The sequence below is a fragment of the Anopheles marshallii genome, chromosome 3 (genome assembly GCF_943734725.1).
Source record: "Anopheles marshallii chromosome 3, idAnoMarsDA_429_01, whole genome shotgun sequence".
NCBI lineage: Eukaryota > Metazoa > Arthropoda > Insecta > Diptera > Culicidae > Anopheles > Anopheles marshallii.
The window spans coordinates 56,972,949-56,992,000 of record NC_071327.1 but is presented as its reverse complement, the minus strand read 5'-3'; the positions used below and the strand labels follow the sequence as shown (position 1 = coordinate 56,992,000).

The 19,052-nt window shown below is 43.3% G+C and overlaps 1 protein-coding gene across 1 annotated transcript; it reads left to right on the top strand.

Moving 5' to 3' along the window:
* Positions 1–8,261: 8,261 nt before the first annotated feature.
* On the top strand, positions 8,262–10,136 carry LOC128713753 (esterase B1-like). Its single transcript, XM_053808619.1, has 2 exons — positions 8,262–8,333; positions 8,412–10,136. The coding sequence occupies exons 1-2, from the start codon at positions 8,262–8,264 to the stop codon at positions 10,134–10,136; spliced, it is 1,797 nt and encodes a 598-aa protein (XP_053664594.1).
* Positions 10,137–19,052: the final 8,916 nt, after the last annotated feature.

The following is a 19,052-nucleotide window of genomic DNA, read 5'->3' as shown; positions in this document are numbered from 1 at the left end:
GCTGCGTTCGTTTGAAATCGGTTTAGAAATAAGACTTTGAATGGGGGAAATGGATAAAAACAATCAAAAAAACAGTAATTTGTAAGTGTAAGTTGGGCGGCAAGCAAATATATTTTATTTAATGTTAGCATTTATAAATTTTACATTATTCTGCACTCTTTAATATTAATTATCATTATTCGTGTAGCTACTCTACTTGTATTACTATGGGTTTTTTTATTGTTGTAAATTCTATACATTAATAGAGCCTCTTTTCTGTGAAATTATCAACACTGCACGCTGTATGGAAAGGAATGCTTTGCCTCTCTCAACTATGCATTCGTTTGCCTCTGATCAGCATCCAGAATCTAATGCCACGTTAACCTATTTTTTCCAAACAAACACTTAACTGCTTAATCAGCAGCAAACATCTAAACACCATCAAATCTCACCCCATATGGTTCCACTTTAGCTGCAACGGCCGCCGCATCTACTTGACGCGTAATTTTTCACATCCCAGACTCGCGCAACTAGCCCGAATTAGTACGGACAGATTTTGGTTAAGCAAATGTGATACGCCACAGAAGAAACGAACCGGAACGTCACCGAAAAGGGCCATTCGTTCTCTCGCCTTTCCTTGGAAGCGTGGCGGGTGTGTTTTGGATTTGTTTTTTTTTGTGTGTGCCCCGAAAGCTAGCACAATCCTTCGGCTCGTGTTGTTTGAAGGTCGAACTATCGTGCTCGTTATGTCGATCTGTTGCTGTTCCCATTTACTTTTTTATTTGTTTCATATCGCAGAACCAGCGTTACAAACGATGCCGACAAAGGATGGATGGCTGCCTGTGCCTAGTTTGTTATTAACCAATTTTCGAAGGATCTATCTTAACGGGTAGCCGAGCCATGCCCATAAAGCGGAGCCCTTTCTCTGGGTTTTGAGGGCGCTTGCATGACACAAGCCCTAGCCATGTGCGTACAGGCGGCATTGGACGGACATTTTGAGCGCTACAATTCGTCGGCAGACAGGCCAAAAGTAAATGTTCGTTAATTATGTTTATCCTTTCAAACGCTGATCCTTTTTTTTTGTCGCTTTTTCTAGCTTTTTTCCCGCTGCCTGGACGCCGTGTTCTCGTTATTGGTCGTCCATAACTAATTTACGGTCGATGTATTTTCGGCGTGTGATGTGGATTTTGTGTGAGGTTGTGATGAGTTTGGAAGGAAAAGGGGTATCTTGCTGGATAAACGATCTAGATACTATAATCGTACCGTCGAAATTCATCCTTATCAAATGTCAAATGGATAGCAAAGATTTTTTCTTTATTTTGTTTATTGAAATTTTCTGAAAAATTTCCCTGGAAATTGTTAAAAGTCGAATCTAATTCTACATACAAACTCCGGTTACATTTTTACGTAGTTTGCATTACCTTCTATATAATGCAAGGATCTGGACCAGCAGATGAATGTCTGATCATAAAATGAGTGCTCGTTTGCTTGGAATTTGTGCAAAGAACTCTCACACCGATTCCCGGAACGCTTTGTTAAACACATCATTTGTCAGCGGCACTACTGAAAGAGGACGCCCAGAACAGAACGACGGGCAGCGCTCGTTTGTCAGATGTTTTGTGGAGTTATTTTTTTTGCATTCGGTACTTCAATGTGTTTTCAACCGATCGACATAAATTTGTCAAGTAATGCACCCATCCTGGCTAAAGACAAAGAAAAGCCCAGACGGCCCGGCTAGTCGGTAGAACCGATCGAGCGAAGTGTGCCACTGATGTTTTGGCTGCTACTGCCCTACGTTGAGGCGTGCGGAAAAGAACAAAGTGCTGCCAGTGCATCCATAAACAACACCCCAAGTGCCAAAAGGCAGATAAATGCAGCGGCATATCTGAGCATCGGCGTTGCAGCACAGCGGGCATATCGGACTGCAGCGATCGGCCGCCTTTAAAAAGTGGCCCGAAAGCGATAGGAAGCGATTCACACACAAAACGAACACACAAAAACGCAGGCAACATTCGGTCAATTGTTCCGATAACCAGCATCGATCTTTCAAAGACGACAATGTTTTAAAATCTGGGACGGCCTGTTGCGCTTTGATGGATCTGGTGCGAAAAGGGCCAACTGCGAGGAAAGATAAAGGCAAGCTAGAAATTGTTTCCTAGGGAGCCGGAACAGATTGCTAGGCTATGCGAGTGGTCAGGCCTAGACACGCTTGGTTTGTTTATTTGTTTTCTTACGATGCAAGTAGCTGCAAATGGTATTTGCAATGAAATATGCTGTAGATCATACGGATATGCACTACGAGGCACACACGTATGGCGGCAGTACAGGATGCAACGTAAATGGGATTTTTCATGGGTTATTTAATGTAAATATTTTGAATAAGGGACATGAGACAAAATAGTCATTCTCCTTTCTGAGTTAGTTGTTCTTATTTTCATGATGAACGATGCATTTAATCGATTGAAAATTAGGTTTGGATTCTTAGTCAAACTCTTCAAGAACATTTTAACTTCATGTTCATTGATATTCTAAATATTCAAGTATCTTTAAAGAAGCTTTAGATTTAATTGAGTTATTTGATAGTAAGAACGATGATGCACCTGGAACTCTCGTAAAGTTTGGATGTTTCTGTTTAGAAGCAAGCGATTAATTCGAAGGATTTAGAAAGTCTTTCCACTATAGACGATTTTCTGGTGCATCTTTAGCTTCTTGATGTATTATGTTTTGCTCAAAACAGCCTACTGTTGGCACGATGTTGTAGGCTAGCTCTGTTGCGGTATGGTTCTGTAAAAAAAGAATGCTAAAATCATTTTTTTTTTATGATAAATAATTTAGGTAATTTAAACATCCTTTAGAGGATAAATGATTAGAGGTGTGACACATTGTAATCATGTGATTAAAAAAGGCATGATATGCGTTTGAGATCATCGTTTAGTCTAGTGTTTTATTTAAAATCTCAGAATAATACGTTGGATATTTCTAAAGTCTTCCAATTTTAGATATTTTTATTCTTAAAATCGATAGCCTTCAGAATAGTTTTGCCTTTTGAAAATGTATCAAAATTACCTGCGTCAATAAAGACGAAAAGATGATAAAATGTCACCCGTTTTATACAATTGCAGCATCCTCTGCAACACACACTCGTTTCAACCCTTTCATCTTGTCAACTTCCTTCTTAAACAGTGCAACATGTGACAAGTTATAATTGTTTTACGACCAAGAAGGTAAATTCTCCTGTCATTTCTTTTCGAATAAGGCTGCACATTGCTTTCAACCCGTTTGACCACTCGCCGGGAAAGTGTCATCGACAAACCTCCCGTGATGTTTTGCGTAAAGATTTCCAAAGTTAACCCGTTAGAGCAAAACATTGTAAAACCATAAAGCAACAAACTAACAGTAACCCGAAATGAAAACAGACCATTCACAAATAATGGCCACCAAAAAGGGTTGACACTATTACCCTTTCGCCTCGGGACAGTGAACCGGAACGTAGCTTTTCTTACCCCTTTTACCCGTGTAGTGCTCTGGTGCGATAGGTGCGTCAGGGCATGAACTGAAACAGTCACCTAATATTCTAATTGTCAGTTATGTCACTGCTCGGTGAAGGTACCATGGTTTTATTGCACTTTCATGAATGGTTACAGAAAAACCCTTTTCCTTTCAAAGGGATCACAGTTTTGTGTGACAGTTTCAGTTTCAGTATTAAGTATGTTATCCATTTCTTTGGGATGTCCTTGGAAAAAAACGAACTATTGTATAATTGTTGATATTTGGTGCGGTACAAGTAAATTGTGTCGGTACTTCAATTAAAGCTCAAAATAGGTTTGTAACGGTCGTTGACGGACGGATGTTTAGGGTTGTTCATGTCACTTTCACTGGAATGAGACCCAAGCGCTATAAAAAAGAAAATTATTTTACAAAATAGAATATAACATAGGCATATGTTTTATATGGAGATTTAATTTAAAAGTGTTACAGATGAAGTACCACACACATAGCAATTGGGGCACAATATTTTATTTTAAGAAAAATTTGATTTGAGTAAGTTGCTTTCATTCATCTAATATATTTGTTTGCTCAAATTTAATTTAAACAAAAACAAAAATATTTTGCTTCTAAACATCTTCTTTTGGAGTAGAAGAAGATCATTGCATAGTCATCAAGCTTTCAAAAATTCCAAACAATAATGCCTTAGACGAAACATGACGAACAGGAATTTTGTAAAGCAATTTTATTTCTGGCGTAAACTTTTACCACTTGTGAGATAAATGTTAAAATAAAACAACACGCCACGCCATTCATTTTTTGCAACCTCGTTTTTATGACACTTGTTAAAAAAAAAAACAAGCGCTCGCTAACCTTTTTTTTTACCCGATCGTATCCTTCCAATTCGGTATGTGCAAATATCAGCATTTCGCAAACATTAAACTACCAATGTACCGCTACCCTTCCTGCAGATATGCATCCTTTTTGGCAGGTTGTAAAATTGGCCAAAGGGGAGGGAATAAAAAAAAGAAACAGTTATATTGTCGCACGCGGAATAACTGGAAAGTTTGCAGTACCTTTGGGCAGGCTGATTACTTCGACGCAGTATGGTGAAGTGTTTTCCAGATCTCGGCAGGAACTCCGAGGAAGTGTTGTTTGCGAACATTGAGACAAGCAAATCTAACGGGCTGTAACGGGGTTTATTATGGGTGGCTGTATGGTAGGGTGTGCAATTTTGACTCGCAGTAGTGACGGTCTGTGAAGTTATGTTGCCTAGCGGTGGTTTAGCAGCCCGGCAAATGGGCTTTGCAAATGGCGATGAAAAACCCCGTTACTTTACGAGCGAGATGCGAACGGATGGGTGCACGTCCTTCGAGAGTTGATTGATTGGTGACATATTTGAAGCTTCGTGTCCAAGGCTGACACTTTGAGTGCGTCGGATTGGAAGGCTATCATTCAGGGACAAATGTTGAATTGCTGAAGGATGCAGTCGGAAGGCGAAATTTCATGTGACAAACTAAGCTTTCCATGGCGTGTTCCATCCTTGTTTCTTATATGTTGCCTTCCGTTGATCATTGACCGGGTATAGAATCTCAAAGTTACAATAATATACCATAGATGCAAGCGATTGTACTCTTTTATGTACAAACAATATCAACAAACTATGATGTTTGACGATCTGAAGAACCACATTCGAAGGTTTCTAAAAAGGGTTAAACGTGTAAAGGGTTATTCAGCAATTGCATCAGTAAAGTAGTGCCACATCAGTGCGTCATCACATTTCCGCCTACGCCATCCTTCAATGTGATCGTTTTACAAGGTGGTTATTTAAAATATTATGCTCATCACGCTCACTTTCACCTTCACCCTTTCGTGCCGGCCGACTGCCAGAACAAGGGGTTACCTTTTATTGAACGAAAGTGAATCTGTCAACCCTTTGAGTATGGATCTAGATTTGTGATGCGATCCCTTTTCCTTTCATTGTGCGCTCCAGAAGACGACGCTGGATCCGATCGATCTGCTCATTTATGATGCATCCCTTCTCGTCCACGTCGTTACACCACATTACGACACTAACGGGTTAACGGATGTCGCACCGAAAATAAACAAACAGCATTTTGTGTGGCCTTTTCAGCTGCTTATTGCATGGAAACAAACCACTTTCTCCTTTCGACGTTAGTTGTTTGGTACAATTAAACAATCCAGAGCGACCTCCAAACGAGCGTGACAGAGTTGGGAGTCGAAAGGAAGTGAAGGAAATATGTCAAAATAACTCAATTAGCATCCAATTACAGAGTGTTGTCGAAGGTTTTTCTTTTGGGGTGAATTGTAGAAGCAAACTGAGAACGCCTTTTACTTGCTATTAGTTGTCTTTAAGGTGCTCACTTTGTCAACTTATGTGTTTTCTTGCCATTTGAAGCATTGCACCCATATAATCCGTTAGGTGTAGGTATTTTTTGTGACGATTTGGGCAAACACGGACGTATCGTTGGTTCACATTCCACGGTGCGAGTGAAAAAGTGATCTCGTGTTGTCGCCACCAGAATGATGTTGCCCTGGGTCGCTAATCCTCCTTACTGCACACCCTGCCCATGTGTGACAATATCGACTGACTGCGTTAATTGAAGGAAGTAAAATATTTGTAAATGATGTTGGCCATATGCGCCCAGGAGTGCCGGGAAATGTCCACCTATCATACCCCGCATGGATACACACAGTGACCGGAATGGGATTGAATATGTAAAAAAGGCATAAGTTAAGTCTCTTTGTGAAGCTTGCAAGGATTTAGCTGCAAGGGATATGTGAACACCAGTAACAAAAAAAAAGAAATCGGACATCGAAGAAACACCATGCACCAGGTTTGTCAAGCGTTCCGGGTTGGGACAATGGAAGGATCGTCACAAAGCATTTTGCTAGTAGCCACCACATGTGAACGGAGTGGCGTGCCGGCCAACAACAAGGAGACAATTAAATCGTCTCAAAAGATCAGCAAAAGACACACGGCAAATTATTGTTAATTGATTTTCCTTTCCGCCCGGCTGCGGTTTGGGACCGTTCCGTCATTTCAATGGGCCGATCCGATCGTTCGGGATTTGTTTTTCGTTTTCATACGCTACAATTATCCAGCAGCAGCTTGCCCTTTTGGGGTACCGTAGTCCCATTATGGGACAAATCGCAGTGAAGCAAAGCAGCACCCGCTCGCAGCCGCACGGTGAAAGCAGAAAATTAATAAATAAGTTGAGCAAATAGAAAAGAAAATAATTATTTAAAATTGATTGTACGGCATTTTCGGTGTTTTTTTAGCTGGGCCGTGCTTTTTTGTCGGTTGCTTTTCCAAGGGATTTTTTAAAACATTCTTTAATCCATCTCCGGGTGCGTTTTGCGTGACGGGAATGATCCTTTTAGCGACAAATTGAGCTCCCGTATTAGTACGAATATTCTCGTTCCATGAATTGGTGCAGTTAAGTGTTTCTGAAGGTTGTATCAGTTACAGGTAAGTTTGGTCTCAATGGTGAGATGAAATTGATCATGAAGTAAGGACAGGTTTTATAAAGTACCCAAATATTCGTTTTAAATAAAATATCTCGCATTGAATTCATGCAATGTTGTAAACAGTCGCACAGCACCCCGCACAATTATCTTTTTATGCTCTTTCTATAGTGCCAAAGTTTAAAACCGTCACGTGCCAATCTAACTGTACTCAAACCTTTGCCAATTTTTGCATTTTTATTGCTTCGCACCCACTTATCATAGCTAAAAGCTATTGCAGTGCATTACCAAACACCCTTTCCAATTACAGCATACAAAACCCATCACGAACCAAACGAAAGATCATATGCTTCCACGCGACAAAATAACTGCACTTTACCCTTTTTTGCAAATACTTCAAAGTCTGCAAAGCTTTAAAAAAAATCTGCACTGGTACCGTAAAAATACGTCGCCAATATTCCTCTCTTTCCTGTTGAACCCAAACAGCAATTCGCATTTGCCATGCGTCAAACTAACGGGGTTGCATCCTTTACTTTATTGAATCCTTTTCCTGCGCCAAAAAAGAGGTACTTTCAATTGGCACGGGTACCGTTCACCCTTGCGATATGGCATCTTATAAAACAAACATCACTCAATGCGCATCTCCGGCCATCCAGCAGTCGGAAGCACTTGCCAAGCTGCAAGTCCACCATGCGACAAGCTAACTGTTTTTTACCCTTGTTTTGTTGAATCCTTTCAGCGGGAAAAAAAATTGCATCCTTTCTTTTTCGCATCAAAGGCCCGCGGGGTACCGTTTGCAGATGGGCCATGTCTGCAATAACTGTTCCCATGCAAAATTCTGTACGGTATTGCACTTACGGTGCTGTGCGGGTAAAACACTTTTGGGTCGAAAATTTGGCAAGGGTTCAATAAAGCAATGCCTAACCCCACGTTTGCACGTTTGAGAATGCAAATAAATGTTTGCCCTTTCGCCCAGTCGACGCACCATCGCGCAGGAAGGTTAGGTAGATTTGCATACCTGCACGCTGTCGGCTTTGGTGAGCAACGAAAAGTTACACTGTAACCTACGAGGTTGCTGGTTTTGAGAAGTTCAAAATTTTGGAAGCCGTTTTGATCGGTTTGGGTGTGATTAAAAATTCAAAACTGGGTACACATGGGAAGCGGTCAGCATTTGATAAATGGCCTTGTAATAAGCGCGATCGCGATCAGTATTGTGTGAACCGTAGGTGACGCAGAGTCGTTTGTTTGTATCATAGCGAAGGTATTTTGGAGCTTGGGGCTACTGGACGTGACAGCAGCAAACCATCATGGTTATGCGTAGTGCACCTTTGATGGGGTGGAAGAACGTGAGCACTGGCTCTGATGCTGAAAAGCACATGGTTAGTTAACTTTTCATTACTGCGACTACAATACAGCAGATTGTCCACTTTTTTGTATCTTCTGTGTCACTTTTGTAGCCGATCACAAGGATATGCGTCCAAGTGCAGCAAGGTTCGATCTATGGCGTGCGCGATAGACTTCCAAATGGACAGAATTACTATTACTTCAAGGGTGTACCGTACGCGAAGCCACCCGTTGGACAGCTTCGCTTCAAGTCGCCAATGCCGTTGGAGAAGTTTGCCGTGTCCTATCTGGATTGTACACGGGAGCGCAGCAACTGCCTAGGGTTGGACGTACTGTCCAAGGATATCAGTGGCTCTGAGGACGGCTTGTTTCTAAACATCTACACACCGAAACTAGGCAAACGTGATGACCCGGAACCACTGCCGGTCATGGTGTTTATCCACGGTGGTGGACTTATTGGAGGTCACGGTGACAGTTCACTTTACCTTCCAAACTACCTAGTACAAGAAGGTGTGATCGTTGTGACACTCAACTATCGGCTAGGCGTACTCGGTTTCCTCTGTTTGCCGGATGCTGGCGTTGAGGGTAACGCAGGTCTGAAGGATCAGCGTGCGGCACTGCGTTGGATATCGGAAAACATTGCTGTGTTTGGTGGAGATCCGAACAATGTGACGCTATTCGGCGCAAGCTCAGGAGCGATTGCGGTCAACTTCCACTGCCTTTCGCCGGAGTCTAAGCGCTACTTTCACAAGGCGATTCTGCAGAGTGGTTCCATTTACACGGAGTTTGCGTTCCAGGAACAGCCCGAGGAAAAGGCACGCAGATTGGCAAAGTTGTTGGGCCATAATCCGGCCACAGATGTGGAGGTGTATGAGATACTGCGAAATGCACCAGCTCGCAAGCTGTTTGAGTTGCAACCGTTGGTGTTGACCGAACGCGAAAAAGCGGTAGAACGCTTATTTCAAATCCCTTTTCTGCCGGTGATTGAGAGATCTGACTCGGTGGATGCGTTGATCACTCGTCACCCGACTGAGATTCTTAGCGAGCCCGACTCGATGGACATCCCGATCATACTCGGGTACAACGAGCGTGACGGTATGATGGTGTTGATCGACGCCATCAAAACCCTGGCCACGTATAATGCTGAACCGGAGCGTTTTATTCCACGGACCGTGGCGCTGGATTACTTTTCACCAGAAGCTCGCGCGCTGGGTGAAGAGATTCGGGAATTCTATTTCGGTTCGCGGCCGGTCAGCCGGGACACACTGAACCAACTGACGGATGTATTCACTGACAAGTATCTGCTCGCGTACCGGATGACGGTGGAACTGTGGGCGCGTCACCAACGCCGATCGAAGTTCTTCGGTTACCGATTCGCGTTCGATGGATTGCTGAACAAGGGCAAAGCGATCATGTCGCTGGGTACTATGAAAGGGGCGGCACACATCGACGAGGTGTACTACCTTTTCAGCTCGCCACTGTTACGCACGGAAGTGCCGGAAACGGATCGAGCGTACGGACTGCGGAACACGATGGTTCGTCTCTGGACCAACTTTGCACGCTACAGTGATCCAACACCGCAACAGTCGACTCCCGACGCGAGCATTCCTTTCCGATGGGAACCTCAGCCGAATGTGGCGGAAAATCTAGACGTACCACTAATGTGTCTGAACATCACCAACAACGGTATCGCGATGGCCGAAATGCCCGAAAAGCGGCGGATGAACTTTTGGGCAGGCATTTTTCAGCGCTTCAACGGCAAACTGGCCGATGTCAAGCTGCCCCTGGTAAGTTCTTCCCTCAACAGTGCACCCGATCTCAACAACAACACACTATAACGATGACGCATATGGCCCGCATTTGAGACGGTCCGGGATGGGATTGGAAAAAACGCATCCCGTTTGAATGGTGTGCGGAGTGAATGAATTGTGTAGCATTAATAGCGTTACAAAGCGCTTCTAAAAGCGCTTCAATGAGACTTCGAACCCGAACAGAAAGCGGATCGAACTGCCGTGCTTTCTTGTTCACATTGTACCGAAACGGGACTCGAGAAGAATAAAGAAACAATCAGAAGACCCTCTACTAAGACATGCCGTTCAAATAGGGCCCGATCGGTTGAGTCGCTTGCTCAAGACACGCGCAAAAAAGCAAAGTTACACACTGCGGGACCAATTTGGGACGCATTTGCGATGGGCATTGTTGGGTAGGGTTTTACACTACTATCCGAGCACTGTGAAGGTGCGTGTCATCCCCTGAAGGAGGGGTCCTTTTTTAGACAATCGCGAAAGGCCGTTCGAAGAATGGATCGATATCCTTACGTGAGATCGATTGTATTGTGCATGCTTTGATAAAGCGTGCAAAGGATCAAGAAGGATGCAATTCGTAGTCGAAACTCCTTCGCTCACCCGTTCTATTTTTCTTTTTTGTCGTGTAAGGTTAAGAGGCATTATGTTAAGGGAAAGAAAACAAAAAAAAACCCACGCATAGTCCCAAGGATCGTGAGATGGGAAAATTATACACAATTACTCGTACACCCGCTTGCCTTTTGAGACGGTTATTGAATGAAACTATGCTGCGTGTTTGGATTGGAATTCAACAATGTTCCACTGTTGTTCGCCTGTAGGACACTAGTTTTGGGTTGTTGAACACGGGTCGTTCCAGTAAGTTTTTTGGTTTCAAGAATCGTGGGCTGCGAATGTCACAAAAGGACACTTTTCGGGCTATGGTCGCAACCGTTTACCGGTAAGCGGGCCTGGTAATTGATTAAGAATCGCTGGACAGATGTTTCTTTTTTTTTCTACCGAGTGCGATTGGTTTTAAATTTATGACCAGACAGCGAATTCAATGTTTTTAAATGCGTTCTGGATTGATCTATGCTTTTGTATGTCGTTTGTTCTCAAGAGACGTTTGTAGAGTCTTCACACACTGTAGCATTTGAAACGCTAAAAACGGTCCTTTACACATTATTCCAGTACCCGTCACTCTTGCATACGACAGAACTCACAGCCATCAGGCGCAAGTCATGTGGAAAACATGTTGCTACATGAGATCATTATGGGGGGTTTTTGACGAGCCGTACCAGTCGTTCGGCATTCCGATGCTGCGCCATTTGTTTATGTCTGAAGGCACCCGCACACATGTGGTCGATACGCTGCCGCCGGATGACATCAGGTTCGTTCGTTTTGATGTCATTTTCGGTCGCTTGAAACGCACGCGCGTGTTGAAGGTTTGGTTTGGAAGTTTGTTGAAAAACATGACTTCATTAGTCCGGGAATATTTCGCGATGAGTGGCGTGTCCTAAATGAAAAGCAGTGATGGGTTTGAGTTGTTATAGTTTACGGTGCAGATGAAACGAGACCACAATTTAATTCCCTGTGTATTAACCTAAATTTGAAATTTCAGTATCACAAAACGGTTGGGAGTTATCGTTCTGATTTTCAACAAAAAAAAAGCTAGTACCATCGGTGTGTAATTAAAAATAACTCACTCTTTCTGCTTTCTTTAATCCGCCATAATTATCAAACGCTCCACTGGATCACGATATATTTTTATTTAATATTCCTTTCATTCGGGAACAATCATCTTCGAAAAGGTTGTTCAATTATCGAGATTCACGATAAAAGAAATATTTCTATTTGAGTCCAACCAATCAAACCTGTTGGTTTCATCCGATCGTCCAAGCATCCTGAGAAATGCGCTCCTGCTCCATAAACGCACTATCGCGTCCAAACTGTCCAGCCATTTCAGAATGTCGCACTGCATCCTTTGGTGTTTGTCTCCACTGGTCTAAATATCCCGGGACGCGGTTTCGGTGGCAACCCAACCCATAAAGAGATAATCCTTTTAACGACGTGTTCGGCTACCGTAGAAAAGGGTTATCGCAGCAGTTTCAACCAAGATCGGACCGTTCGGTGGCAACCGATAGTTGGCAGAGTTTTCTTAATTTTAATGAGATTTGGACGGGCAAGAATGCAAACGGTAGGGTAATAAAGGTGACACCGGCACTAGCTCATCGGGACATTTCACGGGGCCGGAGACGCGCTGCAAGGGGCTGTGGGGGAGGGAGGACGCAAAAAGGATTAACGCTGAACGGCCGTGGGGTCATAATAATAGGATTAACCCGTTCATCCACAAATGCTGCCGCATAAAGCCATCATAAACAGGTTCCTCCCGTTGGGTACGTCCCACAGGAATTTGGTAGAGCATTGGTCGCTGTTTTTCGCCTGCAAACCGGGTTGTTGGGCCGGTTTACGTTTATGGCCAGTGTGTCAATAATTAGATTCGCATCCGAAAAACGGCAGTGATCTTCCACCGCTCACTGGCAACCCTTTGAGGCGTGTTCCATTCCGGTACCCCTTTCGGATCGTAGAAGGATCTGTTTTTTCGGGCTGCAACCGACACCTAACCCCCGGTACGCTAAGATGGAACACGGCGTGCGATCGTATCGGCAATGCTTTGACTTAATCCTGCCGCCCGGTTCCCTGGTACCGACACTGTTGCCGCCCCCTTTGGTCGTGTCCGTTGTTTGCTCCAGGACGACGCTGCTGGTTGCGGACGTACGCACGCAACGTTTTCCCCGGTCGTCCGTCTTTATTGCCCTAAACGGTGCTAATCCTGTTAACCCCTTTCTTTTCTAATTTAAATATCTGCCAACGGGCTGCGGCTAATCCGAGATCGTGGCCGGTGCTGCACACATTTTTACGATCGCTCCATTAGGGAAGTGAGGCCTCCAGGAGGGCAGAGATGACTTTAGCCGGTAGCGAACGTTCGCCCCACGGAACGAAAGGGTTGCGGTAGAAAGGATCGGTCTGTTTCTGCTGCCAGCAGCAAAAGGGTTGACAGCCGCTTGCCGCTCGTGGTGTTCCATAAAAGTGGTTCTCAGTGCAATGTCCCAGTGCATGCACGAGCTGCAATCAAACTATCAGCAAGCCGATCAGTACCAACATTTGGCTACCGGTTTTTCGAATGCTTCCTTTTTCTTAACCCTTTCGGGTGTGACTTTGGAAAACGTAAAGGAAAAGGTCGCAGGTTTGCCAATGTGTTCTATGTATTTGATATTCCTATGCATCAGAGCTGGGAAATAGTTCAAAAACTTGGTATACATATCCGTGTACCGTTGGACGAAATTTTAACAATTTTTCACAAATATGACACGGAAAAAATCGAAGTATGAGATTTAAAGATTGTGAGATACAGTGCTGTACATTGATTGCATTCAAAGTTTGTCCAACGCTCATTCTTTCTTCCAAAACTAGAAATTAATCAAAAAGAGATCAACATCAACTTAATTGATTTGTTGTCAGAAACAGAATCATTGGTGAAAATTTAAGATATTTATCGAGGCTTCTGCTCGCAAAAACTTGGAGAAAAAATTTATAGTTGCTTTAGAAATAGATGAAATTAATTTTAAATTCAATTAAAAATCATGTAAGTGTATAGATGACACTTTATAGAGTTACTATTGTAAGAATTATTAGCACCTTTATTAGGCGTAGAATCCCTTCATACTTTGATCATGCTCATTGCCTTTACAATACTGTTTGCCAGGTAATTCGCTAAAAGTCCAATTCCATGCATTGTTGATATGATTGGTTTATCCATGTCAATCCCAGGCTGCTCAGTTCACACCATACTCCGGTGCATTCCGAACCGGAATGGGCAACCCTGCACACATGCACACACTGTAAGGGCTAAAACGCTCAGACACAATTACAACCAGCAATAGCTTTTGCACCGAGCACAAACGTGTGCCGAAAGTCACAATGGACGAACCATAAATTTGCAAATGAATTCATTAAGCCCTTTTCTTCGGGCCTGCATGTCTCTCCACTCAACCCAACGTTACCCGGTGCAGTAAAAGCGAAAGGATAGCCAAGGACTTTTCTTCCCCGAGCCGAGGCACTCCTTCCCGACACGCATGTGTCAATTCGCAAAGGATTCTTTTCCCTTTTTATGTGGCTTGTTCCTTGCACGCCAAATTGCAGCCGCTTTATGGAAGGAAGCGGTGCTCATAAAGTCCTTTCTGCATCGTTTTTGGCACAGACAGAGCTCTCACTCGCACGGTTGCACATGCAAATTTCCTGTGCCGTAGAAGAAGCATGCCTTTCTTTCCCCTTTCACCGGGATGGGTATCCTTCGCCGAGGCTTTCCCATTTTTCCCGAGTCCTTTTTCTTCCTTTGCCGCTTTGGTTTGGCAAGTTTTTATTTGCGAATGTCTCATTAAATCGTAAACCCCTCCGGCTAAGGGATTCACCTTTACCGAGCGAGCGACCATAGAATCCTTTAAGCCGGTGGCTGACGGTCGCATCCTTTCTGTTTGAGGCTCGAGTCTTTAACAAAACACACACGAGTTGAAATTGGCAACAGAACGAGATAGATGGAAGGGATGGTGAGAATGAAATTTTGGCACTAACTGCTTGCCATAAATGAGTTACTCTTTCCAACCATTTCCTGGTGGAGGACAGTGCCGGTACCGGGCAGAAGGTAAACACTTTCGGTGTGAATCATTCGGTTCGGGAAAAGGATTCCGATTTTATGGCGAATATTATGATTGGCAAGGATTAGATGCTATCCTTGTCCTGTCGGTTCGTCGTACCCGTTCGCTGGAGATGATTTTTATGATTTCCGTTTTATAGCATCACCTTTACGATCTCTCTCTAACCCGTCGGTTGTGTTGAGGAAAGGGATGTGCGGAAGGATTGTTGCTGCTGGAGGAAAACTCCCGGCAAAGAAGGGTGCCATTTGCAACGGGCTCGGGAAGGAGGGCGAGGCAATGAGTATGCTAAAATTGTTGTCTCGTTGCCTGATTCCCTGCAGAAGACAGTAGAGATTGTCTCTATTGCCAGAATGAAAGCTTGCAAATAAATGCATTCGGGCGAATGTTGGTAAAATTCGCAACATCAAACACAATTTAAAAGCCATTGCAGGAATAAAAAAGCCAGTAAACTTTATGGGAAATAGGGTTCCGTTAGGATGGCGAACGTCTAACGGTTTTGGACGATGATATTTTGTTTTTGAGCTTTTGGTTTTTTGCAAATTAAGGAAACATCTTGCAGTTTTGTGCAGTAAAATTTTGCCAAGGTACCGTTGCAATGCGTTCAATGTCAACTGGAATGGGTGTGCAACTGTGCAAATTTAGCAGTACCGTTCCGTTTGGCAGGTAGATTTCGTGAAGTTTTTTTAGTGCTATTTTTGTTAGATTTATTTAAAGAGATTTTAGTTCTTATTACTATTATTATATTTTTTTATTAAAAATGACTAAGATTTGTTTATTTTTTTTTTTAAGTTAATACAATTGCTGTTGTAGATTGTTGCATCAGTCGAAATTATTGAATAATTAAGAATTATGGCGCGGGCCCATTAATCTCGTGGTGGTGTATTGGTAGCGGCGTCAGTCTTTACACAGGACAAGACTGAGGAAAGATCTAATCTGGCTACGTGGTAAAATAAGTCGATACGGCTTGGCCGTTTTAGCGGAATAAAAGTAATTACATTGCATGTTCGATGAAAAAAAATCCTGAAGCTCTTATATTTAGGAATATCTAGCAAAAACTTCAGATCAATAACCTAAATAGTCTGTAAAAATATAGTTTAGAGTTTAAAAATACAAGTACGTACTTCTTCATTTGTTTACTTTTCAATAGTAAATGGTTATTTATTGAACTTTACCTAGAAGTTTTGCTATAAAACATCCTTAAAAAGCCCTGTATTGAGCTTCTGAGTATGCATATTTGTTTAAATACGTTATATTTTACAACACTGGTCGAATTATTTATAAAAAAATTATACCCATACATTTGTAGAGTGTAGGACCGATTATATTTCAATTTACGCATCTTCCTTTCATTCACGGAAGACAGTCTAGTAAAGATCTTCATCAATTCAAACTGCACTTTATCATCACAGTCCCAAGCACCTGTTTCTTGTGTTCTGCCTGTGTCCTCGCCAGTTCATGGGAACCAAATTTGAAATGCAAATAAACGGTGACAGCACACCGCAATTATGGCGTAAGTATGAGTATGTATAACTTTCACCATTAAAATCCTCTGTTAAATGCTTTGCCTGGTTCAAATAACGCCTAAGACTTTCGCAAAACACAAACCTGCGCCGTTCGTTAATGACTTGCTCTGCGCTTCCCGCCACCAATGGCTGCAGCGAAACAGCGAAAAGGGCAGAAATCCGTGTAGGTAAAATTATTAATTTCAACCATAAATAACAATCAAAATATAGTTATAAATTATTCCGTACACCGTATGGTGGCGGCAGATGAGCAACGCGCGCAACTGCGAAACACTTGAGCAGTGATCGGGTGGAGATAAGTCTCCGTTGAACTTTTGCAATGAGAATGACCCGATCGCGAAGGGGTATCGGTTGCGTTTTCATCCCCTGCCCAAGGTAGGAATGTTTGGAGCCGTTCCTCTCGAGTGCTGCTCGACGCTCCAGAATGGTGCAGCCGGTGTGTTTTTGGCCCATTTTGGGCCGCATGATTTATGAACGCATTTCGCGGCTTTTGAACTTCGATTTTGATGCATTTCGCTGGTGAGGCTGGCGCGTTCCGCGGTTGATGCGGTCGATATGGTGTGAAGATTGAAGCAGCACGAAAGACATTACCAGCGCAAAGCGAACGGTTGAGAGAAACTTCATTACGAACCGCCCCAAAACAAACGTGACGAATGATGTGCAAATGGGTGAAATGACATCTTGCGACGGTTGCAATTACAATCGAAAGAAAACCAAAGCAGCACCCCTAGGGACAACGAATTTCGTTTCGGATGGAAGCAATAAGAGGGAATAATGAAACATGCTGATGGATCGATCATTTTCGTACGCGCGCAAACCTTGCTACAATGTAGTTTTCTTTTCGCAAATCGCGTTTTGTGTGATCTCTTGACTGTTGGTTCGTTTATCAAAATGTTACCGTGAACTACATAAGAATTCCAATAATAGCCCCAGGGAAAAAAGAGTTCCGACTCAAGGCTAAACTGATGCATTTCGTTGACCATCTTTAGAAACGGCCTTCGATAAAGCTTCTCAGACGAAGTCAATAATCGACCCCCGATTCAACCATCGCTGCATAATTGTTTGACACTGCCAGATTGCTTAGAACAGCGGTGGAAGGTCTTGCCTTTTTCTTCCAGTATGCAGTTTTCTATGCTACGATAATCGTTTTTTTGTTTCCCTTCAATCACAGACTGAAGGGGCTGTGTTTGTGGAGAAAATGTGTAAACATTAAACTCAAGGTCCCGTCACATCCCCGGATCAGTGTGATTGTTCAGACTGTTGTGCCATTCTTTACTTCTGCAGAATGACCCTCAAAACACTGGAGGACCCATTAGGCGAGAAGCCGTAAAGTTATCCGACCAGCAACGCTGTTTCCCATTTTCGTTGCTCGAAACCAAACGAAAATGGCATCACCGAATGCATGTGCAAAAGAAATGCCACGATAAAAACCATATCGTAAAATTATCATTTCTGGCTAAACACAACAAAAACGGTCCATTACGGGTGTTGCGATCCCGCTCGCCCGAATGTTTGTGCGAAGCTTGGAGGAAAGAGTACGGAGATAGGGTAGGCTTCAGAAATCCTGCATGACCTCCTGCCGCGCGAGCCAGGCCAATTTGCATCGAAGATCCTTTTGCCTTGACACCTCCGTCTTCGCTCTGCTTCAATCTTCCACCTCGGCAGGGCCTTGCAGAAACTATGGGACGTCCCCAGGGAAGATCTTCTGTCCGGTAGACAGGATTGGGTGGGTGTCTGTGTTGTTTGGAGTTATCCTTTTGCCACCCGAAATGGAAGAAAAAATCATATCTTGGCCCCCCTTGGTGTTGGTGCCAGTTTCCGTTGTTGTAGGTGAATTGAGTGGTTTTTGTGCGATTGTTTGTTCGGGTTGAAACTCAACCAAGACGCACAAAGAATGCCCACCTTTGAAGCGCACTAGGAGCTCCTAATGCTGGTAGCCCTGATGGGAACGGCATGGTGTAGGGCTCCACCTCATGGGCAGACATGGTCTGTACGGCGAAGGTGACCGATAGCTTCACAAACCGGAACAAATCGAGCTCTCGGTTCCTGATTGTTTCAGCCCATCCAAAAACCCGCTGATTTGAGGTTGTGTTATGGAATTGCCGTTCCGGTAGATCGATTCTCGGTTGAACGGCAGCATTTGACACGGTGATGCGATGCTGTCATCGTCTTTGTGATGACATTGTTCAACCTTTTTGGAGTATGTTTGTGTGTGCTTGCTTTGTTTTGCTACCCGTAGGGATTTCTGGCGACGTCGCCGATTGAATGACGAAAACGACGGTTAACATGTGCGCGTAGATGTTAGAAATTTTAATTTTCTATGGATAATTATCAAGGGATATGTTAAAAGAAAAAAGAACATATTCCGAAACAGGAAATGGGTATGAAAGGCATAAATAATTGCAGCAGTATGTTTGAAACATGGTTGATATGGTTCATTACAATATTCCGCATCTGTTGATTTTTATCAATAGTTTCTGGTGTAATTAAAGCAAATGAATTTCATTATTAGGCTTTGATTAGGATTGATCCTGGTCACGGCACCATGAACAGATTTGCAAATTTAGCTTTTCTTTCGCGATTTTCAGACTGTTACTGGATCATTGTTGGTTTTGTACCGAAGAAGAGAGTTTTCTTTATCGTTGCCACTATTTGTAAGTGTTCCTGGCCCCCGCCTTTCGACAGTTGACGCAAGTGAACGTAAACGATCGTGCCCTGTCGGCATGTTATCACTG